The sequence below is a fragment of the Aedes aegypti genome, chromosome 2 (assembly GCF_002204515.2).
Source record: "Aedes aegypti strain LVP_AGWG chromosome 2, AaegL5.0 Primary Assembly, whole genome shotgun sequence".
In the NCBI taxonomy this organism is placed as follows: Eukaryota; Metazoa; Arthropoda; class Insecta; order Diptera; family Culicidae; genus Aedes; species Aedes aegypti.
In genome coordinates this window covers 179,410,239-179,437,094 of record NC_035108.1, presented here as the reverse complement: position 1 = coordinate 179,437,094, position 26,856 = coordinate 179,410,239, and the positions used below count along the sequence as shown (strand labels likewise).

At 36.1% G+C, this 26,856-nt stretch overlaps 1 protein-coding gene across 8 annotated transcripts in view; it reads left to right on the top strand.

Moving 5' to 3' along the window:
• The window catches only part of LOC110676235 (LIM and SH3 domain protein Lasp), a 189,252-nt gene that overhangs the window by 120,182 nt on the left and 42,214 nt on the right, over nt 1-26,856 (top strand). For all 8 annotated transcript variants that reach the window (XM_021843307.1, XM_021843303.1, XM_021843306.1 and 5 more), the window contains one exon: nt 17,822-17,954. In XM_021843307.1, the coding sequence (XP_021698999.1) occupies nt 17,822-17,954 (133 nt within the window). The remainder of the gene's footprint in view (nt 1-17,821; nt 17,955-26,856) is intronic.

Genomic DNA, 26,856 nt, shown 5'->3' with positions numbered 1-26,856 from the left:
TCTAACTAACATTCCTTCACTTCCCCGATGACCTTAAGGACGTGGCCGGTGTCGTTTGACTTTTATATTTTGAGCTCTCGATTTGTGCACATTGAAAACGTTTAGCTAATCCCAAGCCCCATTCATTGAATCTCTGTGCAACTTCGAATGTTCTGGTCAATTATGGAGTAGCAAATGCAAATTGTACGGTCATCTGTACTCATGCTCATGTGCAACACGTAGGATCGATAAACTAAATGTGTTTGCTTTTCCGACTTACGGCTGTTTAACCCTCTAATACCCAACCGCGCCTTTAGACGGGGTACACTTTGGAATTTTGTGTATTTTTTCGTAGCTAGGAAATCAAAATGATTTTATTTCTGGCTTAAACCTTGACTCATAACACGCATATAAGAAAAATTTTTTATGACTTTTGAAACTTTTGAAATTCTTTGAAATATTGTATTCATATTTAACCTACAAATGCATGGGGTTCATTTAACGTGTAATATAAAAAATAATACCTTTTATATGTTTCTACTATCAACCTATTACAGAAGAACAGCTTGGTGGTATTAAAATAATTTCAAACCTGTTTTTCCGTTAATTACACGGAAAATAAACATATTTCCAGAAAATATAAACATTTTAGTATTTTAAAAAGTACCGTAAAACTTGAATTTGTTTTCTTTTTCTTCTTCTTGGCATTAATGTCCTCACTGGAACAGAGCCTGCTTCTCAGCTTAGTGTTCTTATGAGCACTTCCACAGTTATTTCTTATTATTATTTCTTATTTTTTTCATATTTATTATTTCTTTGTCAAATTGCCATTTTTTGCATTCGTATATCGTGTGGCAGGTACGATTATACTCTATGCCCAGGGAAGTCAAAAAAGTTTCCATTACGAAAAGATCCTGGACCGACCGGGAATTGAACCCAGACACCTTCAGCATGGCTTTGCTTTGTAGCCGCGGACTCTTACCAATCGGCTAAGGAAGGCCCAAACTTGAATTTTTATTATTGCCAAAATAAAACAGTAACTAGAAGAGGCTTCAAGAAAAAATGAAAAAGGATAGGGATGTTCAAAAATATAAATTACAAAAATAAAAACCAAAATTCCTAGATTTACGTATAAAAATAAATCATTGCCCAAAACGTGTTTAAAACGATTTTAGATAACTAAAAATGATGTTTAGATCGAAAATAAAAATTTGGGTATTAGAGGGTCAAATAAGTTTCCAAAATTTCTAGATTTTATGTGTACGAGAAAGTTTACAAATAAATAATTTCCTCAATTTCTACCCAAATCAAAGTTTCTAGATCAAATTCTTGGGAAAAATTTGATGTAATTCCAGAGAACTATCTAAAGATATGTTTTTTTCATGCGATACATGGAGTAATTTCTAGAATAATAAAAAAAGCAATGCTTGAAACAAATTTCAATTATTCAAAGTATTCTCCAGGAATACTTTTTTAATTTCTTCAAGGAAGTTTATTGAACAAGCTCAAAAAGCCTGGATCCGGGTGAAGAATGTCTGGTCCGGGAGAAATTCCTAGGAAAGCATATTAAAACTATTTAAGATAAATTGCTTTGAAGAATTGCAGGTATAATTTCTTGCAAAATGCTTTTCTAGGAGAAGGCTTAAAGTTTTCAGTGTCTGGTGGAATTGCTTAGAATTATTTGAAAGAGTTAAGTTTGATATCTGTACATAATATAGAAGTAAAATCAATGGGATTTTATGGAAGAATCTCTAAACGAGTTGTTGGAGGAGGGCTCAGAGGTGTCCTTGAACATATTCTACTACTCTTCTGGTCCAACACACTATATTTGCAAAATTAACACATCCTGAAGAATGGATTATGTGCAGATTTATGCTTCATTTTCTCTAATTTCATTACACGCATAGATACACACTATTGCGAAGCATCTTCATGTTATCTTTATGTAAAATATGTATCATACTAAAACGGGTTTTTAGGGATCATTAAAGGAGTTTATGAAGGTATTATTGATAGAATCTCTTGACAGTTAACAGAAGAAGATTTTGAAGGAATATCTTGAGGAATTACAGGTGATATCTGGAGAAAATAACTACATGAATTTTGAAAGGCATAAATTGATTTTTTTTTTTAATTGATTTCTAGAAGATTCTAATACTAAAGGCCGAATTCCTGATCGAGTTCTAGAGGGAAAACACAAAAAAATGATTAAAAGTATGCAGATGAATTCTCGAAGGTGCTATCCTTGCCGAATACTTGTACGAATCTCTATAACATTCCTTTGTATGTTCTTTGTTAAAATTTCCGAAACATTTCATGAAGAAATTCCTCAAGTTTTGAAAGAAGTTATTTGTAGATATGTCATAGAGGAATTCGGCATTGATGAACTTATGAAAAAATCTTAGAAACATTTTCAAAAAAAAAACCTTGTGGGCTGAGAACTCGCTGGTTCTTATCCTAATCTAGATATCTGCGTGAAAATAAAATCCTAAAACATTTGTTGTTTGTCAAATAAAAAAAAAACTTCAGTGGTGGGTAAGTCGACCTTGCAAACATGTGCAGTGGAGTGATCAATGAAGAAGTTTCTTGAATCTAAAAAACTTTGGAGGAATAGAAATAGGGAAGGAACAAATATGCGGAACAATTCATCGCAAAATACATTGCGGACTGTTAATAAAACGTTCGAATGATTTCTGGTAAGATTTTTGGCAAAAGTCTGATTGTTGGAGGCTTCCGAAAAAAACCCTTTAAGGCTAAGTAGCCCGTCATTCCTTTTGGCAGCCATGTTGACATTGCAGCTCGCAATTTCAAAGTGATAAAACTCAGTCCTCATGGTTTATGATGATCCGGAAAAGTATCGCTATATGCGCGGACATGCTGAAAGTATGCTGATACTTTTTCAGCTGCATCAGTACAATACAAACAGGTTTTCTTCAAATCAAAATTATGACATGATTTAGCAACAATCATTAAGAACGCGTACACATTTCAATGACGGCCTACTTTGCCTTAAGAAATCTAAATGCTGGAGACTATCGATTAAGTTTATCATGACGGACAAAATACCATATACATATGAATACATAAGACCGTTCTGGAAAAATACAAATGAAATATTTATCTTTGTTGCAAACTAGTTACCCCTGCGAACCACGTCTCAAATTACGCCAGTGATGATTTCTAAAGTTTTATTATCTCGGTACTTTATTTGCCGTTATTGCCAAATAAAAGTAGCCATCAAAATTTTGATAACACCGATTTGTTCATAGAACTGTTCTACACCTCTGGAGCGATTTTCAAAAAAAAAAAATCATTGGACGAAATTTTGAGTTATGTCCTTTTGCAGAACTTTACTCTAGTTTACAGAGAAAACAAATTATGTTACCACTTTGAACTCATAATAAGTTGTGAATGGTAAGAACTGAAATTGAAGGCATAACAATTATACTTTTGTAGAACCGCTTCTTTCTTATTTTCAAAAATGGAGGGAATACTAAAAACAAAAAAATATGATAATTTGAATAATTTTTCGAGGGTGCAAGGCTTCGAAGATTTCGAAAAATAACAACCTTTAGATTTATTCGTTGTGGAAAAGAAATTATGACATAATGTTTCAGCAGTCATCGATTTTTACTTATTTATCGATTTTCAGAAACAAAGGAACGCACTAGCCTAGTTCGAAAACACTTATCCGAAGTCCTTTCTTCTGCACTCCAGTAGTGCTATGCAGGCTATTTCTCCACCGTAGCGTATCGTACAGCGAAAGCATCGCTGAAAGAAAGATGTCCATAAACGAAAGATGAATTCCCCCCGCAAGAAAGCGACCGCAGTGAAAAGAAAATGCGCTGAACATAAACAAAACAGTTGTATTTTAATTGCACAAATAAGCTACATGACTTTTATGACTCTCCGCGAGCTGGCGCATCATGTACCTTCCTCCGTTGCTAGATTTGGTGCAAATAGTGGGAGTAGAGCCAATCGCATTTTTCTTCACCGTTTTGCTCAAGTAGGGTGCTGTGCTTAGGGTTACCATCCGTACTGATTTAGTGGGACATTTCCTGATTTTGAGTTTGATTCGAAGCGTTCTGATTTATTGATGTTACTTTGGAAATTCGCCCAATTTTTCAAGGAAATGTTTACAAATACGTCAAATCTGTTATTTAAGGTAAAGATAAATCGAAGCCAAAATTCAAATTTTCAAGAGCACGGATCTGTAGAACCAAACATCTGTTTAAGCTGAAAACTTAATCGATTAGTCACTAGCTGGTGGTGACCAATCGATTAGGTTTTCAGCTCAAACTAGTGTTTGGTTCTCCAGATCCGTGGTCTTGAAAATTTGAACTTTGGCTTCGATTCACCTTCACCTTAACGCAAAAATAAAATTTCCTAGTTGTGCTACTTCAATCGTTAGATCGAGTGCCATCCGTGGAAAGTGCCTTGTTTGCTCGTTAATCTGTCATGTCTAATTTAAATGGGCCTAATCATACGGAAATAAATTCCCGAACCCATCGTATCTCTTGCGGTAGACGTCGGAAGAAGATAGAACTGTAGCAACGGCCGTTGGGTGATGGCTAAATACACTTTCACCTTAATAAGCATGGAAGCTCCTCACAGCTGAGCTGAGTGACAGTGGTGTTATTACTTACACCCATCCAGTCAGTACTCGTGGACATAAGCGGCGCCACTGCCATCGATGAACATTGTAACCTCAGGTGTCTGGAAAACTGACGGAGTTTCAACGAACGAGTTCAGGGTTTGCCTTTTTCATTTGATCTCGAAAGGGTTACGTAAGATCAGAGAAAGTACATGGCATGCAACTGGTGGTCGTTAAATGATTCATATCCATGAGCTAAAAATAGTTAGTTAGTATCGACCAATCAAACAAAAATACTCTGATCTCTTATTTTAACATTTTATTCTAATAAATCTTCGAGATGTTTAGTGGAATACCTGTAGATAGAAGAAAATCGAATTTAATACTATACCATTTAATTTCACTAGAGTTTTATTATTTGGCAAAGGATTTGCGCGGTTGAGTGTAAATAAAATTTACATTTCTTTCCAAACATGTTCACTGAACTTCTGCAAGCTATTTTATGTGTAAAACTATTTGTATTTGCTTTAAATTTTATTGTATAGGCAAAAGTTATTAAGACAGCCTTAATTTACGTTACGCCTTACGCTAAAATTGGAAATTTTGATCCCCTCCCCCCTCCATAACGCTTTTCGTATGAAAAATTTAATATTTTTGTATAAGCCGTAACGCTTGAGCCTACTCCCCCTCCCCCTAGAACGTTACGTAATGTGTAGATTGCGCCTAAGTTATAGTATATTTCTCGTAGGTTTTTAAGTAAACGAAATTTTGAGTATTCACAGTATTTGTACAATCACATTTATGTCGAAAAAAAAAACAACGTGTCTTAGTTGTGAATTTTGGTTAATAAGCTAACAGGTCCAAAACACAAGATTTTTCGTAGTTTTTTAACCTTCAAGTCGTTGCGCGGTTTGCCACCATCAGAACCACCACGCTGCAGCTGTGTACGAGCAAATTAGGTGACCAACCCATTTATGTCTGCCATATTTTGCACGCTTAATAATATTCGCATCTTTGTACACTTGATGTCACTCGTGATTCATGCATCTGCGCTACACACCATTTTCTAGTTTCCCACCGAGTACTGTCCGCAACACTTTACGCTCGAAAACACCGAAGGCTTTCCGGTCTGCCTCTTTCACTGGCCACGCTTCTTGCCTGTAGAGAGTCATTGGAAGAATCAATGTCTTATATAGAGTGAATTAATAATTTAAAATTTCAAGTTGTTTCTGCTTGCAAGTTGCGGGACCTAAGACGGCGACATCTGTATCCTTTCTTGTAGATTAGGCGTATGAGGCCATCCAACCAGCCGGTGAGCATTTCTTCGTCCTCCCATACCTATAGAACTACTCGTTGGATCGACAGGTAAAGCTGCTCAGTTTCGTGCTTTAAAAGCTCGACCGGGATCTCATCCTTCCCAGCAGCCGCACAGTTCAGCAGCTCACTGATAGCCTTAACCTCCTATGGTTGGTGGGTTTTCAGCTCGATCGTCTTCATCAATGTTCACCCTGTTTCTCGTAACATTTCCATTTCCACCGTACAACAACTGCTAGAAGTGTTGCTTCTACCTGGCATCCACCGCCGTTTTATCGGTCAGCAAATTCCCTCCTCGATCATTGCACATGACGGGCACTGGTGTGATATTGTGCCGCGCGCCATTGACCGTTGTATAAACAGCGCAGCGTTCTGTTATCTCTGGAACTCGTGACACTGGATAACCGCGCCCGAATTTCAGATACAACGAGATAATGATCCAAGTCAATATTTGGTCCCAGAAAATCATTTCCCGGAAAATGTTCCCGGTATTGGAAACTCTAGCTCTGGTCAATCACGGAGTAACAACTACGAATGGTACGGTCCCACTATAAAAGTAATTATCAACGCATGAGTTAGGTATTATCCCAATTAGGTATAATGTGACGTATGAAACGCACAATCTTGCCGAGAGGCAGATACCATATTTCAAAAGGCTGTATATCTCCCTTGTAAAAAACTTTACTCTTCTTTGAAAAAGAGCATCTCAACTACATAACATATGTTCAGAGGTTTCACAACTCTCATGACATAAACGACAAATATCATCTTCGACCTTTCCCATCAGTCTTAGGTGATATTTGGCTAAACAATACCCTGTAATCAGTCCTGTGTATGTGCACAAGTTTTTTTAGACAAAAATAATAACTTTTGTGTATTCGAAGCATGCGGCGTTATGAACTGTTTTGACTGTCGAGCCATAGCAGTTCCAGGTTGTAATCACCATCGATTGTTTCCAGTTCCTGAGTTCCATTTTTACGGGCTTATGGACAAAAGGTCGAAAGATAAAATGACCTTTCGTCTTTCTACCTTCTGTCCTTTCGACCTTATGTCATAGATTCATTTTTACGGAGCATTTTGAAGCTCCACAAAATGGCTCTGGAACTAGAAAATTTTCGGTTGATCCAATCCTGGATAATTCATCAGCCTTTTAATTGTCGTCGATTCCACAATGTCCAGGAAGACGGTTGGCCATCTACCCATTGATACTGATACACCTTTGCTCATGCTCATGCTCTGTGACAATCATGATCCGCAACACATCATGCGAGTCTGTTCATCGTCTACTGCTACAGCTCTGATTGTATCGCGGGACGGCAGTGATTAAACCAGGGATCTGAATTTTCGTATCAATGATGCGAAATCTACGATTTTTCGCACGTAAGGAGAATGCTTTTTTCGCTTCCTCACGTGAACATCTTTTATCGCTCACACTAATTTTCCCTGGAGATACGATGGTGGATTACCGAAAATCACTCCACTCCGGGGATAATATATTTTTCACTCCATCATATTTTCGCTCACCAACTGCTCCCGAGAACTATCACTATGTGGATAAACAAAAACTAGTGCCAGCGACAGGATTCGAACCTAGAACATTGCTAAAAACAACCGCGATGCGTGCACGCTAACCATGCTACCACACCAACTTGACAAAAGGAGTGGTTAATTTGGTGCATAAAAGCAACTGCTGCTTGTGGCGATGCATACAGGAAAAGTTCTCCATGGATCGGAGAAAGAGAAAACAAACTTCTCACAGCTGCGGAAATGTGCAATTATCTATTTTCGCTTTGTTTTGTGGACGGATAAAATCGCAAGGCAGCTAATCGCTGAAAATTGCTGTGAGGGATAAATCCATTATCGTGAGAGTGAGTGAGAATTCGGAAGCCTGGATTAAACCTATCAAGCTCCAAGCCTGGGAGGCACTATTGTTATAACATGTTCGGGGATTATTTATTATGCCAGTAACGTAAAACTCCCACCCCCATGATGAATGAGCGAGAAAATGGGTTTTATCATCGCTCACTCTGTGGGGTTCCTCTCGCAGCTGCTATTTATCAAGCTTGTTACAACTTGGAAATCATGGACCGATACATATGCGATGTTGTTTTTTTGATCTTGCTTCGAAATCAATTAAGTACGAATTCTACAATGCCTGAAACTTTAGAAAATCTCAAATAAAACAGACATTTGGATTAAACTAATAACTGATTCGTTGGAGCCTGAACTATTTTTAAATGCAAATGTATTTTTCTTGGCACCACGTGGGACAGAGCCTGCTTATCAGCTTAGTGTTCTTATGAGCACTTCCACAGTTATTAACTGAGAGCTTTCTTTGCCAGAGTTGCCATTTTCGCATTCATATATCGTGTGGCAAGTACGGCGATACTCTATGCCCAGGGGGACCGACCGGGTATCGAACACAGACACCTTCAGCATGGCTTTGCTTTGTAGCCGCGGACTGTAACCGCTCGGCTAAGGAAGGCCCCTAAAAGCAAATTTGAGATACCATATGTTATTGCATGTTTTTTGATAGCTTGAAGTTTGAATGATTGTTTTCAATTTTTCGTTTGTCAAATGTCGACGTGGACATTTTCATTTGACCCACTCTCCGTGAACTAGCATATTACTCGTACCTCCTTCAAGTTGTCCACGCGGTATATGGATGGCCCCAGTGACATCAACTTGACTGAGGCAATTAAAGAAAGCTTGCTCGGCAATGGTAAACTATGTGAAAATACTAGGGACTTCAAACCCTGAATGTATCAACTTCAGTGTTTGGATTTTGATCCGAATACGCTGAATGATCAATATTCAGAGAGTGTATCAGTTCGTGAACTGTAACAAGTCGTGGCACATTGTAATCGTAGAGCCGTATGAATGGTGATATTCACTCTCTTGCTTCATTCGCGACGAGAGAGCGTTCAAGAGCAAAAACTCTCACAGATGACAACAGTATCGAACCATTCGGATGATTTATGTTTTGCTTAATATTTGAACTAAATTCCATGTTTTCTGGTAATGTATCCCTAAGCAACATAATTTTTTTTTATCAATCACCTCTTTGGTTTCAAACATAACACAGGAACATATTCGTTTCCGTTTCTTGATCAAAATATGAGAATGGCCTTGAATATGTTATTGGAAATTTTGCCCTCCAATAGACTACACCTAAATAATTTTGTCACATCAAAATTACACCAAGTTTACCATATATTGGATGGCATCGTAGCTAACAAAATCAACTTGTAACGCTGTAAGATTCAGTATAGTCTGTTTATCAAGAGTCAAGATCTGCTTCTGCATCGGCTGCAACTCTGATTCTAACCTAAAATTACATCATTCTTCTTCTTAACATTACATCCTCACTGGGACAGAGCTTGCTTCTCAGCTTAGTCTTCTTATGAGCACTTCCACAGTTATTACCTGAGAGCTTTTATTGCTAAACATGCCATTTTTACATACGTACAGTAACCCCACGCAATTGAATCACCCACAATTTATGAATCAGCTGATTTAAGAAGACAAAATTATTATCAAACTTATCACAAAACATCACAGAATCATTTTTACTGATAAGTAACACATAGTGTTCAGCCATTTCAAACCTCTTTATCTCAGTTAAAAAGCTCTTGATCGTGGTATGAACCAACAATATTACTAAATTATTTTGTAGCTATTTGGGCTGTATTTTTTGCCAACTTTGTAAGCCGTGTGGCTATTGACGCTTAGCTTGAAACGACGTTTGAAAGTTTGTTTCAAAGATTTTTTGTGAGAGATTTAGCCCTAGACAACTTTTACAGATTCAATAAACACAGCTTTGAGAGATAAATGCGTATTTAAACGCATTAGGCTAGGATTTTTGAGTAAAATACTTGATCAATAAATTGTGGGAAATATACACACCAGTCACAGTTTATAAACCAGCGTTCGAACTACTAGTACTTAGTATTTTTAAAACTGATTCTTAGTTTCGAGTAATTTCCAATGTATAATTTTGTTACGGGAGAGCGAAAGTGGTTTGGGACCGTTCATAAACTACGGAAATTTTTTGTGAAAAAGGAATCTGAACATACAAAAGAATTTTCATGATTTTGGAAAAAAAAAACGAATTCTTATGGAAAAAGTTATTTTGTGGGTTATAGTCTTATATGGCTTTAAAAATTGTGGACGTTTTTTATGTAAGGCCTCAAAGATTATTATGTTGAATATATTTTGGATAAATAAAAAATCTTAAATTTGTGAGGAACAAAAACAAACAGTATAGACGCAAAAAATGTAAAGATTTTTTTTAATTGCCCCTGATAGGTTCTCCATAATTTCGCTATAAAAACGGGGTATTGCTTCTGCAGAAGGACCAAAAGCAACGCATGGAAAAGAAAAGAACTGGTTTGCATCCTCTCTGATTGATATCAATACCAATTGTTTGTCATTTTATGATCACTTTTGTTGCACGTAAGTTTTTCTAAATTTAACTCCCAGGCTCTTTTATCAGACACATGGAGAAGTAAAAGATATTCACACTTTTAAAAAATAAAAACATCGGACAACTTTACTAATAAAGGAAAAATCAAATTCACAAATTTTCATATAATACATTCAGCTGCAAAATTTGCTTCTTCTCTTTGAAAGAATAATGATGACTCTTGTTCGACATGAGGTCCAACCGAAGTTTAGTTCGCTATGGGTTGATCACAAACAATTTAGAAGTTTTGCACATGGAAAACGATAGCAAAGCTCATCGATTTCAACATAACAACAACATAACAACAACATAACTCATTGCGCAAAATCTATTAATTAATGATCATGACACAAGCTGCGTCCATAGGTTGACGCATACAGATCTGAAGGGAAAGCTTCGGAAACTTATGTGGAAAAAATTTGGAATCCCTGTAATAGGTTGATGAATTAATCCATGAATCAAAACAAAGGAATTTAATGTGTAACACACACAATGTTTGCAAGAAAATCACAGCAATTCGATATGGACGTTCATGAATCGATCCATAATTTTAAATTAACAAATCGAACGTGTGAATTTTTATCACTGCAGTAAAGGTAGTCGAAAGTTCAAGCATTTACGAGTTCTGCAATCTAGATCTAATGATTGTCTAATTACACTACCTGCCATCATCCTCCAAATAAACATGCTCCAGAAGCATATAAATGCACAAATTCAATGTTCAGTAGTTCAGCCCGCTCAGCAGCAACATTAAAAATCATGCAATGTCATGCAGATTCTTGAAATACTTGGTTCCGGTTCACCTCCGGATATAATTAATGTTGTCTGAGGCAATGTTCTAATAAACATATGAACAATATAGCATTTAATTGCAAAATAATTGGTTTAAGACAATGTTCAAATAAGTGAAAATTTCAAATGTTTTCAACAAATTTAATTACAACATTGTGCATGAACTGCAAGTATATACCCCACTTTACCGTTTGGCATTGATTTCATAAAAAATATTGTTTATTTTGCTTTCTATAATTAATCAAATTTAAGCTGAGGCTTAAATGATTCATAACTGTGGGCCCAGTGTATATCGTATATCTATGCCCAAGTCCAGGAAATTTCCATTACGAAAAGATCCTGGGCCAACCGGGAATCGAACCCAGATATCTTAAGGCTAAGGCTCGAGGATTCAGCAATCAAAAACCAGTGTTTCAATTTAGTATTTCATTATTTTTTTTTTTTCAATTTTGAAAACCAGTTTTTAGGTTGAGGAAATCGATGACGGTTGTTTTCCTCTTTAATGGAATTCTTGGTCACATTAGTTAGATACCCATCAATAACATCGGCTTTAAGATTATTTTGCCTCTATGATGACACATCAAACGTATTGTAATCTGTTGACAATGATCAATCATAACTGGTTAAAGGTAATTAGGGGCTAGTATAATTGATTTGCGGTGATTTTTTTTTCCTGCGATAATTGTGTACAGTTTCTGATTGAGACTAATCTGCTCATTGCAACATTCCTACCACGTTATTCCAGTGCATGCGCTATGTTTTTATACACTATTAGAGCTTGATTGAGATCTGAGTAATTCTGAAACTATATCTGAGCAGGCTGTTCAATTTTTAGATTATGAATCATACTGTTGGACTTGTTAAATGTTACCTACTTGCATCAGAATACTTAGTAATGTAATTTTTCATTGTCCAATGTATGTAACAGTAACTGAATTAAAAATGTGTGTAAAAGTCATTAAGAACTGGTGGCTAGCTTTTACTAAACTTAATTCAGATTACATATTATTAGACTTATTAGAAAAAATGAACACCTCCATAACAACAAATCACTTTTTCAAGCTCATCTAGGTTAAATAGCTGTTGATTAAAACCAACTGCGCAGTGAAAGGCCGACTGGGGAGCCTTTCATGTGCAATTTGCTGCGAGTTGCGTGGAATTATTCATATCGTTACTTTGAACACTTACCGCCCCATCGTCGCCGACGAGAGATGCAATCACTTGCAAGATATTATGGTTAAGCTCCTACTGCAAATCTCTATTATCAGCATACCAAACGTGACTCGAAATGCCATTGATTGCCATCTAGTTCTGGCACTAGACTGTGAACCCTAGGTACCTTATTTAAAAGTCCAAAATTACCCCTCTACCGCGCGGATGGTTGATAAATGAGATTGCTGGCTAAATGCGAGTTCTGCTTTGTGTTCTCCAGTTTCACCGGAGTCTGACTTTCTGGCGGGCGCTGTTTTATTCAATGCTAAAAATAGACCGCCGCCCAACTCGTGTTTCAATAGCTTCTTAAACCGGCGTGTAAATATTCATTTCTTTTCTCGCGATATGGCCTTTTCAATAAAGTGCAACCACCCGACACTACTCGAGAAAGAGAAAGAGTAGTGGTGGGCGCTAAATTTCAGAGTTGTGGCACTTGAAAAGGAAGGCGATTATAGAGCAGTACAATTCGCTAAGGATGGATTTACTAAGGACGGTTTTGTATTGATGGTGAACTTTTTTTTTTGCGCTTTGACTGAACTGTTTTGTAATTTAAAAAATGGGATTCTTTTGAAGGAATCATTAAAATATTGTGGTTTAGGGTCATTCTTAGTTTATTTTTTATAATAACATCTTTTATACTATTCATTTGAAGAATATTTGCCTAAATTTTCGAAGCATATAAATCACATAAATCTATGAATACAAATTTGACAGGACCTCATTTTCATGATGAAAATTATGAAAACAACAATAACAACAGTTGTACCTCAGAAAACAATGAGATAAGATCTGAGAAAGATCCAGTTCTCTCAAATCATCTCACTTGGTTTTAGTTGTCCAGTGTCAAGTTGTCAAGCATTATTAATTAAGTACATTTCAAATTATAAACAGGGTCTACACTTTCTTTTGCTTTCAATCATGAAAAATTGACATACGCAATAATAAATCACTTGAAAATCATCGCAGCCTACAGCTATAGATATAGCCCAGAACCAACGCACTTGTCCTGAATCATCTAAGAGCAAAACCATTTCAAACATCATACATGTCAATCACTTAAGTCCTACCCATATGATGCTTGTCTACTCTCAACAATCAAAACTCATCTCATCTACTATGAAAGCGGCACGTTTATGCTTCAGTTTCCAACGTCCTCTTTTCTCCATGGCTAATATACGCCCGTCTCCCTTTTCATGTGGCCTATGCACTTTTTCCGTTCCTATCTTTTAGTGCATGTTAAATTGAGCGTACAGGTTTTCCACTTACCTCCCCCTATTGGATGGCGCCTCTTTTTTTCAAAAACCATAGAAAATTATGCAAGATGCAATGACACACGAATAAGAGGTTCAAGAGCAGCAGTAAGGTAAGCGTCAAAAGGAAGTGATGTGGGAAAATCGTTGCACAGGAGCAGGTATCATTTTCTAGTAGTACCTACCTATAGAACCCTGGAAGAGGATTGTATGCAAAGCTTGTTTTAAGCCAGACTCTGAGCTGCAATGCCGCATACATTTAGAACGGTGAACGTAAACACATATTTTGCGGAGATTTTAGCAACTGGCGTTACTAGGCGCTCATGCAGACATAAGCTCTTTTTGGTTTAGTTTGTGCACAATATTATTCATTTATGAAAACTGATTTAGTGGTAACAGGCTTGCTTCTTACTTGTAAGATGAATTTGAATTTTTTTGCTTTCTGAACAGGGGCCTAGGGAGACCTAACAAATACTTGTTTTACATAAGTAATCACGATTTTTACTAATTTCAAAGTTTTAACAAATTTGTATTGATTTTATTTATTTGCTATTTTTTCTCATTTCGCGGCACATCAGTGATATACGTAAAGTCAATTTCAATAGATTTTCACTACAGAAAAAGATAATTGTTTTTGTAATTTATTCAAAAATTCTTCAAGAAAAAAAAACTCACAAAGATTTTTTCATGAAATTTTCAGGTATTAAACCATGTGCTTTGAAGAGATTCCTTAGAGTATTCCTACGGGGTTTTTTTCATGAATTATTTTCGTAGTTTTCAGTGCTTTGTCCATGAACTCCTTTACCAGTTTTCACTGAGTTCGTCCTGGTATTTACAAGAAAAATCCCAAGGCTTTCTGATCCCATCAGAAAATTTCTCGAGAATCTCCATCAAATTGCTTAAAAAATCTTTTGAAGAAGTCCACCAAAGAGTGCATTAGAAATGCGTTTCTCCTGTAAGGTCCTCTACGTACTTATTACATATAAATTCCATTTGTAAGTTTAAAGTATCCTACAGTTGTTAATGGATAATTTGTTAAGGATCAGTAATTACTGATGATTTCTCCAAAAAATAGTACACCAATTTCTAGGAGTCTCACCAAAAATGTCTTCACGATTTATTCCACTCTTTAGAGAATTCGCCAACAGTTTTTCCACCTTTGCTTTCTCTACAGGATTGTTTGGAAAATTCGCAACAAAAAATATCCTGCCTTCCTGCAAAAAATAAATGATTCTTCCATGTGTTAAGGATCACTCGTAATATTCCACAAGAATTAGACCAACCAGCCCATATAAACATAACAGACACCTGAATTTTCCGTAGTGGTATCCTTGTCATTCAAAAATGTTACTGGATAGTATTGCTAATTGCTTTATCTAATGGAGCAAAGAATCAAATCCTAATCAAGCGTCAATAGAAAAAAGTAGTATTTATATGGTGCACATCCTCACATGCTTTTTTAATGATCGTTAACATTCTAAACTCATATATTAAATAGATGCTAATATTCTTCTGGAATAGTGCACGCTTCCCTGAAGTCATCTAGTGCTAAAAATGTTGATTTGACAAATTCAATGGTTGAAAAATTGAATTTAAAAAGATATTGATATTTTGCTTATTACTATTTTTATGATTAAAAATGCGAAATTTAATCCATGGGTGCTGCAAATCATTTGAAAACGGCCTCTTTCTACACTTTTCTTGCACTTCTAGACCCATATAGACGCGTCCCTGATTCATCCAAAAAAAATATTTTGTCGAACAGTGTAGTCCATACATAATTTTTAAAATCTTTATATAAAAAGTTTGCCCCCCCTAAACATAATTTAACTCCTTTACCGGCAGCTTCATTTTTTACCGCTAAAAAAATATTCAAATCGCGACAACTTTTTTGTTTCTCGATATGTTTGCATCATTTTTTCACAAGATCTCAAAAAACTCTTCTAGCTCAAGAATCCATGTCGTTAATAATCATTGGTGATCTAGTTTTAAAGATATTTCGATGTTCTTTTAACCAATCCACACCTTACCTTACTTACTCTTAGCTTTAGTAATAAGAGACTTGATGTTTTGATTATAACTAATTGTTCCAAAATAATTGAAAGTGTGAATTGATGAGTGTGCATAAAATTGACCTTTTTTCATTTTTATCTCATTTGAACAGTTTTAAAACCAGTTTTTCTGTGATTTGACATCCCAGACAACCAGAAATCGCATGAAAGTTCACGTTATAACTCGTTTATTCACACTAATTACATCAAACTCGCAAAACACCGTGGATAAACTCGTCAGATTGATGCGTTTCCTCGCATAAAACACTTTTTTTCTGAGTTCATTTGTACATTTTGCTTCATCTCGTACACTCGTACAAAGTAAGTCGAATCATTCCGTAGCAGCTGTCAAATCAACATTTATTATCATAAGTTAAATCGCATAAGATCATAGGTTAGTTCGGTAGAATATTTATACAGTTAAACCTCCATGAGTCGATGTTCTATTCTCGATATCGACTCATGGAACCATACTTTTTTTTTAAATTTCTTTATTAGTATCATTCCAAACATTACATTCATTATTTCTTATATCTAGGTGTTCTGTGTTATTAGACAACACTATCATCCTAATTTGGTAAAACAAATCTTGGAACCATACTAAAAACTGAATTTCATGGTTACTACGATGGTCCTTTCAAACAGCTTTCCTAGTAAAATGAGTTCCATAACTCGATATTTCCATGAGTCGATGGTCCCTTCAATATCAACTCATGGAGGTTTGACTGTACACTCGCAATATATGTTATTATTCATCGCATAATATAAGCACGCATATCGCCTCCACTTTTGTACGTAGAAGGCCTTTTCGCGACATCTTATAAGTGAAATTTTGCACATACAAAGCCTCCAGGTGATTTCGTTATATGTACGTACATTTTGGTTGTCTGGGATATGTTCAAAATATTTGGTTGCTTAAACAATAGATGAATTTTAAATTGTAGCGATGCAGATTAAATTAATTTTGTAGCAATAATTTTACTTAAAATGAGATTACTATCCAAAATTTGACATTGCATTGCAGTCATTACTCGCCCCAAGGTTCAATAATTCGGGAAACACAGGAATTGCAGAACTAGTCTTACATGGCCACCCTGCAATTCTTATGCATTGTATCGTGCTTGTAGTTGTGAATCATAATTTTTTGTTCTTTCCCTGTCGGTTCCTGGAAAAGTACTTAAAACTGTAGAATGATCCAAGGTTCACTATTTGAGTCGCGCATTGCTGGTAGACAGAAACTTAAGAATTAGACAATTTACGCTCTTGTTTATTTTATTATACACAAAGTTGTGTAAGTGAAGTTTCTGGTGATATTTACAAAAATATTTATAATCCTACATAAGTATGATGAAGTTATTAGAAAACTTCAAAGGAATTGCATAGTTTCCTAAAGAAGTCTCACATGAAAAACGAAAAAAGAAAAAATCAAAGTTCTCGTAAGTAATGATCAAGTGGCTTTTGACGAAATTTACGATAATTTCAGGCTATACTTCCTGCCCAAAATCCAAATAAGATTCCGAAATATATTTTATTCACAATATATTTTAGATGAATTAAAAAATACAAATGAGGATTCTAGAAATTATGATTTTTTTGCTATTTTTCTTGTAATTAAAAAAATAAATCGGCTACACATTTTCAATCGTTGCTACACTTTCTATATTACCTATATAAAAATGATGAAAAAGATGATGTAAGGATCGACAGTCCTTAGCCGGCGCGACGTTGAAAAGTCTATATGGCAGTGGCAAAAAAAAAACTTGTTCTGTCATCGTCGGTATCGCGAAGTAATGCTCGCTGAGCGCCGAGTGTCGCGTCAACTTTTACGAACGATCACGATCGACCGAGACACACGAAGGTGGCCGCTGGAATGTCAACAATGCGCATATAATTACAATGTTTTAAAACTCAACGACGGAGGTGTAACCAGCTTTAATGTTGTCGTCGTCGTCATCGTCATCAAGAGATAATATGCATAATGGTCCTATCGTGGAATCGATTATGATTACGAGAATTTATGACATATCCATAACCTGTGCTCATAAGCATAGGCTTATGAGCATGGCGGGTGGAAATTATCTGACGTGAATTAATTAATCATTTAAAAATAAATGGTACATATTATCTGTAAGCTAACATTTTTTCTGGTTTCTTATGTTTGCAGACACATCCCAAAAGCCAAAGCCACCACTATCGCCGAAACGCCGGAACTGAAACGGATAGCGGAAAACACTAAGATTCAGTCCAATGTCAAATATCACGCAGATTTCGAGAAACTGAAAGGAAAAGTCACACAGGTAAGTGGTGGATATAGTCAGAGGGGAAAGTTACAAAAATAGTAAAATAGTGAAACCAGATTTTCAACCAAAATACTCAACTTTGACAAACTGTTATGTTTATTTTTCCTTGTTTTCCTTTACCCGATGCCCATATCTATATTTCTTCTCCGATCAACTTTTCATTGGTTCTCAAAGTGTGTGATTTTGCCCCTTGGGTGGTTTTCAGGCCTTAGAGGATGAAAATGTAAAAAGAACATAAATTTGGAAAACGGGAAAGCTACAAATGTGTAAAATGTTCATAACAATACATTTAAAAAAAAATTAAGTGATAGTGCATTGACTATGAAGAGATTCACTTGACGAACAAAGAATTTTGTAGTCAAGCAACGAACAAAGAGTAAGTTAAGTTAAACTTGAATGGGATCATCATCGTCCCAAGAGGGAGTACCCATATCACCGTCTATAGTACAATTACACAAAGAGAACAAACATAAAACAAAGTCAAATGCCGCCAAAGCGAAAAGTGCCATTTGGCACGAAATTTTCTCTTCCAGCTCAGACCCCGCGGCAACCGACCCGTTTTTAAACGGAAAGCTTTTTCAAACGTGATCATCCCCCGTAAGTAAGCGAAACACGGAAAGAGCCTTGCATTGTGTTCGGGTTTCGCATTGTGTGCCGTGTGCCCTTTTAGTTTCAGTGAAAATATATTTCATATTTCAATGCAGTTCAGTAAAGTGATGCCTGGTGCCCTAGAGAGCTCTGATGTACGTAACGGAAGCTTGAGATGACCCAGTTGAACCGTTCTGGATGCAAACTAAATCGATAATATGAAAGATGAACTTTTAGATGGAAAAGTATTAGGATTACAAACTATGTATTTATGAAGTATACTAAAACATGTGTTCTTTCCGTGAAATTCTGTTTTGGAAGTAGGGTGGGTTGTTATCCTTATCATTGTAGTAGTTCTGTTTTCTTAAGATCAAAAATGTCAATCAGTTCTAAACTAGACAAAAATTACGCAATTTCTAGGGATATGACGTCTTTGAATCCCGAGATAACGGGGAATTCCTTCCAATTTTAGACAACTTGTAATAACTACATTCTTCCTGTGCGTTGCCCAAAGAAAGCGATTTGGAAGCATACTCTAGACCTTAGACATAAGTATTCTTCAGTAGTAGAGAGTTAAATTGACCACATCCAATAGCGGGGGAAGCATTTAAGCGTAGTCCCGTGCAACAGTTCAAGTTTAACCATGGTTCTGAAACAGAACTGAAACCAAAAATTGGCCTGTGAAACCGTCAAAACCCCAAAAAGTTAATAAGATTATTAGTCGAAGGATTGTAGATCGCTCTCAGTCCGGCAAACTTTTCGAGATGAATGTCAGAGAGCAAAATAATAGTGACTTTAATGGCTACAATGATCAAATTAGTGACTTCAAAACGACAAACATTAGCTCTTATTAATGTTCGAATCCTCTGAGCAGAATCTCAATAGAGAAACTTAAAAGTAGATGGAGTACCGTGTACCTTTTAATTCCGCTCCTAAATGCTTATCTTTGACAGATACGCGTATTTCGACTACCACTTGCAGTCTTCTTCAGTGTCAGTTACTCGTATCCACTGATTAGTCTATACAAACATTAGCATATATTTTTATGCCTAGAAAATAGATCCTTATAGCCTGTAGGATCCATTATTATGCGAAATTGGAAATGTAGTAAGCTTTACAATGACGTATTCCTACTCCATCATCCTTCTGTGATAATAAATGATTACTTGAATCTATGACATTAGGTCGAATGACATTTTATCGAATGACGTTTGGTCGAAAATACATTTGATCGAACGGACATTTCGTCGAATGGACATTTGGTCGAAAAGGTTCAGTTGCAACACAAGGCATATGATATTTGGGCGAACCGACATTTCATGGAGAGGATAGTGGTCGAATTCTAAATATTGCAGTTTGCACTTGGTCGGTGTTCAGACAGACTGAACCAAGTGCTTTTTCATGGTTTCAGCAAAACGTACCACAGGCATTCGAAATGTAGAAATATTTGCATCATTTGCTGTAATAATGTAACTTATCTATTTGATGACACATCTGTATCAAAACAGCATCGGAAAAATCAAAATTGATGGCGTTCTTAACGTATCTTTTGAACTCCAAAATATCATCTAGTCCGGTCTGTCTGAACACCGACCATTTGAGATGCAAATCTTGGCTAAACGTCCTCCAAACGCGGTAACACAAAACAATCAAAGGACACCTAGCAACGATTATATAAATCACCGCCGCCCTAGCAAGAAAAATCTATCTTTGACATCGCATTTCTTGTAAAATATCTTACCGCGTTTGGTGTTCCCGCATTCGATATTTGCATTTCAAACGCACACAGCAATAGTATGAAACTAGTAGTTTACGGAACAAGTTTCAGAATGATGATTTTTACAGCACCAGTCGTACATTTATCCTACGAGGCTTGCCGAGTAGGATAATTACGATGAATGCTGTAAAAATCGAGTTCTGCAACGAGTTACGTACAACATTTTTTGCAATATCGTAGAAGACACTTGAGAATATCAGAAATTATATTGCAATGTATTCACCATTATTTTACAATTTCTGAAAAATTGTTGTGTTATGATTCATCGTAATGAGAAAGCGTTGCGTAATGAATCATTACAGCACTGGTTTCAGTTGCGTTATGACTATTCCCGCACTGCATACTTCAGTGCAGGAAAGTAGAGCGTTTCATGACAGATTGACGTGATGAAAAACAGCCTATTACGATGACTATCGTCGAGAGTGGCATATCGTCGCTAATACAAGAGTGATTGAAGAATTGAAAAAGTATCAGTCATTTTACAACAATCTATGTGCGGTAAGCAAAATTTTGTTATTCAATTTGATGGACGCTCTGCCAACATATTGATCAACCTCTTGCGTTTTTTGACGTTTCATGCTGCTTTTTCGTTCTGGCATGTCCTGTGATTCGAGATAAGCTGATCTTAAAAAGAAGCAAGTCAACTTTTGTCGCCTCAGTCAACTTCCTTTCCCGATACATAGAATAAGCATAATTTTATTTTTTAACAATTAAAAGCTTTTACCGCAAACTCTGATGTTCACCCGAGGTCATCAACACTGTCAGAAAAGCCATATATTTGCTTGAGAAATGTTGTTAAGCTGGAAGTTACAATAAGCCAATTGACCATAAGTAGAGATACCAAACCTAACATTCACTTCGCCATAAAGGTTTTCCTTGAAACATTTTTTTTCCTGTTTCATTCTGATTTCCGCATTCAAAAATCTTACCCATGTCCGTAAACTGAAAGACCCCGAATTTCAAAGAAAGTCCCGAGTACTCTCTCCGAATGCTTCCATCAGATGAAGATCAGAATTTCATTACGAAGAACGATGTCATTTCAAAAGAATAATTAATAATAAAAACATTATGTTCACATCGTTGAGTAATAAAATAAATTGTTGAGCAGTTTTTTAAAGAATGATGATATTTTAAAAAAATAATAAATTCACTAGAGCTAAATATTTCAGTCAATGCACAAAAAACCCACTTCTAAAAAGTTCCTTTAAATAATCATCGAAATCCTCGGTTTTGGCATTACTTCAAATTATAAATAAAAAGATGTATGAATTCAAATATAAGATAACATAAAATGTCCCGTATTTTTATTAATTTTTGAATACGATATCTTAACAACTTTGCAAAACTTAGAAAACAATAATTAATTTTAACAAATGATCTTTCAATGTTTATTTGATTTGACAATGATTTGAAAATAAGCTTACGATCAAATTTCGGTTCAACTAAATGTCATTCAACCAAAATAATTGTTCCAAACCAAATCAACCAAATGTCCATTCGACCAAATGTCCTTTCGACCAAAGGTACTTTCGACCAAATGTCATTCGACCAAACGTCATTCGACCAAATGTCATTCGACGAAATGACCTAAAGCCGATAACTTAACCCAACCGGAGACTGTAAGGCTTGATAACAATTTTGCATAATTCTAATGCAGAAATTGTATAAGATCGTTTCAAATAAGGTAAAAAGGTATAACGACCGGTGAGATTAAAACTTACGACCCTTAGCTTGGTCTAGCTGCATGCAGCTATGTTTACCGCTACGGGTATTTGGTTCGCTACAGATTCCCATATGATCCCATTGGAGCTTACACGAAGGTAAACCGCCAAAGAATGTCGAAATGACAGCATTATAAACTTATTTTTCCATTTGCTGGGTGGGTACAGGTTAAAAACTTGTACCAGCTGAAAGTGATTAAGGGCAATTTTACCGATGGCCAAAATCAACACTTTTGGACCATGTTAAAAATTGGAGGTTGCAAATGATGTTCCAATTTTATTTTATACCAGTTTTCTAGTCTATTCTTTAGAACAGGCTAACTACCTGGTCCATTTTTAGTCGGATTTGGACTAAGATTTGAGCTGTCCCAAATCTGGTTTAACACATAATTGTTCAACAGTTCAGATTTTTGACTCTGAAACAACCACCGTCTCTGGATCCTACTCATTTGGGGAAAGTGAAAACAAGAACAATATTTTGTTCAAACGCTGCTGTTTTTAACCTTTACAGTACTGGGTGTTGACATCCAAGTTTCAACATTCTGTAACTTTGAATTCGTTTGATCGATTTCGATGAAATTTTCAGGACAAATCTTAAATGACTTATATATTTTATTTTTACGCTTTGAAAATTTTGAATTCGATAATGGTTTTGAACTTTGGACCAAATTTGTTGGGGTAATTAAGGTATTTTGAAGCAAAAATGTTGTGGATATACAAGAAATCTTATTAATAATTTTATAAATGTGTTGTAAAAATTATCTGCTTGGCAGATTGTATTAACTGTTCGAGTTTGGACAAAATTTCATACACATTCGACAAATGGCGAATTAGCAAAGAAATCTCTAGGGTCATTAATATGAAATAGCTTGTAAAGCATCAAGTTGAGAAGAAGCCTCTATTCCAGTTGGGTTGAAAGCCCAACACAAAAAAAGCATATGATAATATTTATATTCAATTCTGAGCGGCGATCACCAAATTTAAAATGTTCATACATTGAACATTTTAAATTTTGTGATCGCCGTTCAGAATTGAATAAAAATATTATCATATGCTTTCTTTTTCTGATTTATAATTGTTCTCGATTCTAAATCGATCAAACGATTACGATGGTACAGAATTTTGAAAATTCGATGTCGTAACTTAGTACTGTAAAGATTAAACAATATATGTGTCAACTACCGAAAAGCTAAACATTACATATAATTTGCAATTGGATTAGATGGACAAAATGATGTGAAGATTTGCGAAAAAGTTAAACGTCTTCTCAGTGAGAATCGAACTCGCGACTCCCTGATCTCTAGTTAGGGCGCGTTACCACTACGTCATGAGAGGACTCATGAACGCAGAAGTTAACCTGAATTCGATTTCAGCTCATAAATTACGTGGTCCTTTTTCGCAAAGTGCACCTCTTTCGGAAGAATTAGATGCCCATCCAAACACAACGCTTTCTATATATATCCAATGCCTAGCCCGAGAGCGCATTATTTTTTAGGTAATGAAATAGCACACAACACTAGCCAGCAACTGTACTAACTGAGGTTTCTATTGTGTGGGCTTCCAATGGGTGGTTAGCCGTAAACCACGATTCATAATTACAAACAAGTATTTATCGAGCAACGGACTCATGTTCCGTAACCGGTCGTTTGAGAACGTCGCGACCCAAGGATTCCACCACAAATTTTTACGGGAACACTCCACAACGAACTCCTCCTACAGAAATCATCAGGATCTCTTTCTGAAATTGTACTGAAGCCACCAGGAATTCCTTCATGTATTTTCACTAGGAATTCTTCTGGAGATTTCTTTCAATAATTCCTCCGGAGATTTGCTGCAAGAATTTCAAAAGAGTTTTCCTCCAAGAATCCCTTCAGGTATTTTCTTCAGAAAATTTCTCTTTGTATTTCGTCCATAGATTTTCCAGGGATTTCGTCCAGAAATTTTTTCAGGGATTTCCACCAGGAATTCCTTTGTGGATTTCCTCCAGAGATTCTCTCCAGGAATCCACCGAGGATATGCTCCAGGAATTCCCTTCAGGAAAAGTTCTCCGGCGATTTCCTATAGGAATTTTTTCTGGGGTTTCCTCCAGAAATTCCTTCGGGGATTTCATCAAGGAATTTCTCTAGGGATTACCATCAAAAATTCTTCCATAGATTTTCTCTAGGAATTCCTCCGGGATTTCAGTAGGAAATTCCTCCGGCGATTTTCTCCAATAAAAATTTCGGGGACTTTTCAAAGAATTTATCCAAATTTCATCAAAGAATTTCGTTGGGGATTTACATTAGGATTTTTTCCGGAGATTTCATCTATAAGTTTTTCCGGGGGTTTCGTCCAAGAATTCTTCCGGGGATTTCCTCCGGAGTTCCTCCGAAAATATCTTCAGAGTTTCTCCGAAAATTCTACCGGGAATTCCTTCAAAGCCGTACCAGGAACTTTGACTGTCATAGGTAGGATTTCTTCCATGGATTTGTCAAGGATTCTTTCAGAGTTCCTCCAGAAATTCCTCGTAGCTCCTCCAGGCATTCCCAGGGTGGCCACCGAACCGGGAAAAACGGGAAAAGTGGGTAAAAGACGGGAATTTGAATCCACCGGGAAAAAGTCGGGAAAAAACGGGAATTTCATATGATCACCGGGAAAATCGTTTTGAACGAACATCTTTAAGCTGTAATCTATAAACCAACCTGCAAAAAGAGTTATAGAAAGAAGTTAGGGAGCCAGATCCTATTCTTAGCAATTTAGATTCACTTCGGCAGTGGTTTTTCTAAGCTACTGAGCTCATATTTGGCCACAAACGTATTGATTATGAACCAAAGACAAACCTCGAAATTTTCAAGAGCACGAGCAAGAGCAAGAGTCTAAAGAACCAAGCAGAGCTCTGAGCTGAAAATTTGATCGTTTTATCATCACCAGAATGCAACCAATTCAACAAATGTTCAACGCGAACGGTATTCAGCTTCTTTAGATCATAAAACTTGAACATGAAAATTCGAAGTTTAGCTAAGGGCATATTGTTGGTAAATATGATTCAAATAGCAAATTTAAATTGTTGGCGTGCTATTCATAGTAACGATTTTTGGTATAGAAAAAGTCAATTAAGGTCATTGGATCGAATGGATCAAAAACCGGGAAAATTATGTAAAATATACCGGGAAAACCGGGAAAAAAGCGGGAATTGCAAAATCGAAATTTGGTGGCCACCCTGCATTCCTTTGGGGATCCTCCAGGATTTTCTCCAATGTTCCTCTGGGTTTTTCTCCATAGTTCCTTCAGAAATTTCTGCGGAGTTTCTCTTAAAATTATTCCGCAGTTCCTTCAGCAATTCCTTTGGAGTCGCTGCCAGAATATCTTTGGAGGTCCTCCGAGATTTTTTTTTTCAGAGTTCCTTTTGGAATTTTTTCGGAGTTCTTTATGGGATTTCTTCGGAATTCCTCCTGGAATTCTTTTGAAGCTCCACCTGGAATACCTCTCCGAGAATTCTTCCAAAGTTCCTTGTGTAGTTCTTCAGGAGTTCCGCCAGTATTTTCACAGTTCATCTAAAAACAATTCTGAATTTCCTCTCCTCCGGGCATTTTCATCTAGCAATTTCTCGAAACTTCCTCCAGGTTTCAACTTCAAAGCTTGAATTCAACTTCTAGCTCGAAAAATGTCTCAAAATGTCACTCTTTTTCAAGTTTTCAAAAGAAACACAAACAAGCAGCAGCAGCTCTTCCACCTATCAATAAATATCAGGTGAAAAAATCTAGCTTCTGGCAATAAACTTTAGAATTCTGCTGGTCCAATCCACTTTTTGTTTTCTTTTTGTTGATCCCATTTGAAATAGATCGAAAAAGAAATACAACAAGTGATGCATGCACGTATGGTTTGGTCTATTTTATTTTGAGAGGTTCATTTTTGGTATAATTGTGGTCCAATATATTACCGCTGAAGTTCTCCTAAAGTTGGGATCTACAATTTATCAAAGATTGTTCATTTGACATAAAGGTGCAGAATGGATTATTAAAAATGGTTATAGGAATTTCGGAGTGAATTCACGGAGAAGTTCTCAAAAGGAAATTTTTAATGATGAGGGATGGTACATAAATTTTGGCTTTTTGTATAAGAGCTTCAAACATTTTATAAGGCCTGTCACGCAGTGCCCTCCCCCTTAGAGCGTGACGTAATTTGTGCATAAAAAAATAGAAAAGTATTCATAGGAGAGTTTTCGGTGGAAATCTTGTTAGATGTATATTTTACATAACTCCTAAATATTCTGAAATATATAAACAATTTCTTTGCAATTTCTTTTGTATAGGATTTCATAGCAGATTCTTGTTTACTTTTTGATTGAGTTTGATGGTCAGAGACCCCTTTTGGCTATTCAATAAAGTTACTTAAGGATTGATCTTTTTTAAGAAACAAGTTCCTTCAGCGACTTTTTATTGCAAATGATTAATCAGTGATCAACATATTTAGCGATTTTCTAAGACTAACAAGCTACCAGTCCTAAACGACGCCTCCTTCAAAAAGAAAATCATCCGTTGTTGTTTTTAACACTTCAGTCGTCGCGCTGTTGTATTTTGTACAACAGTGGTGAAAAAAGCTCGCTTATCGTACATAGCGACAGCATGCTGGTTCTGACGGTGGCAAACCGCGCGACGGCTGAAAGGTTAAAAATTTTAACAATAAAAATGACAATTTCAAGCGAATTTTTGAAAACATTATCTTATTATTCATGGATCAAAACTTTACGCTTTAGTAACGTTTCCAACTTATTAAGTTTAATCCAGGAATCCTCGAAATTACCGGGATTTCCAAAACAAAAAATCCAAATCCC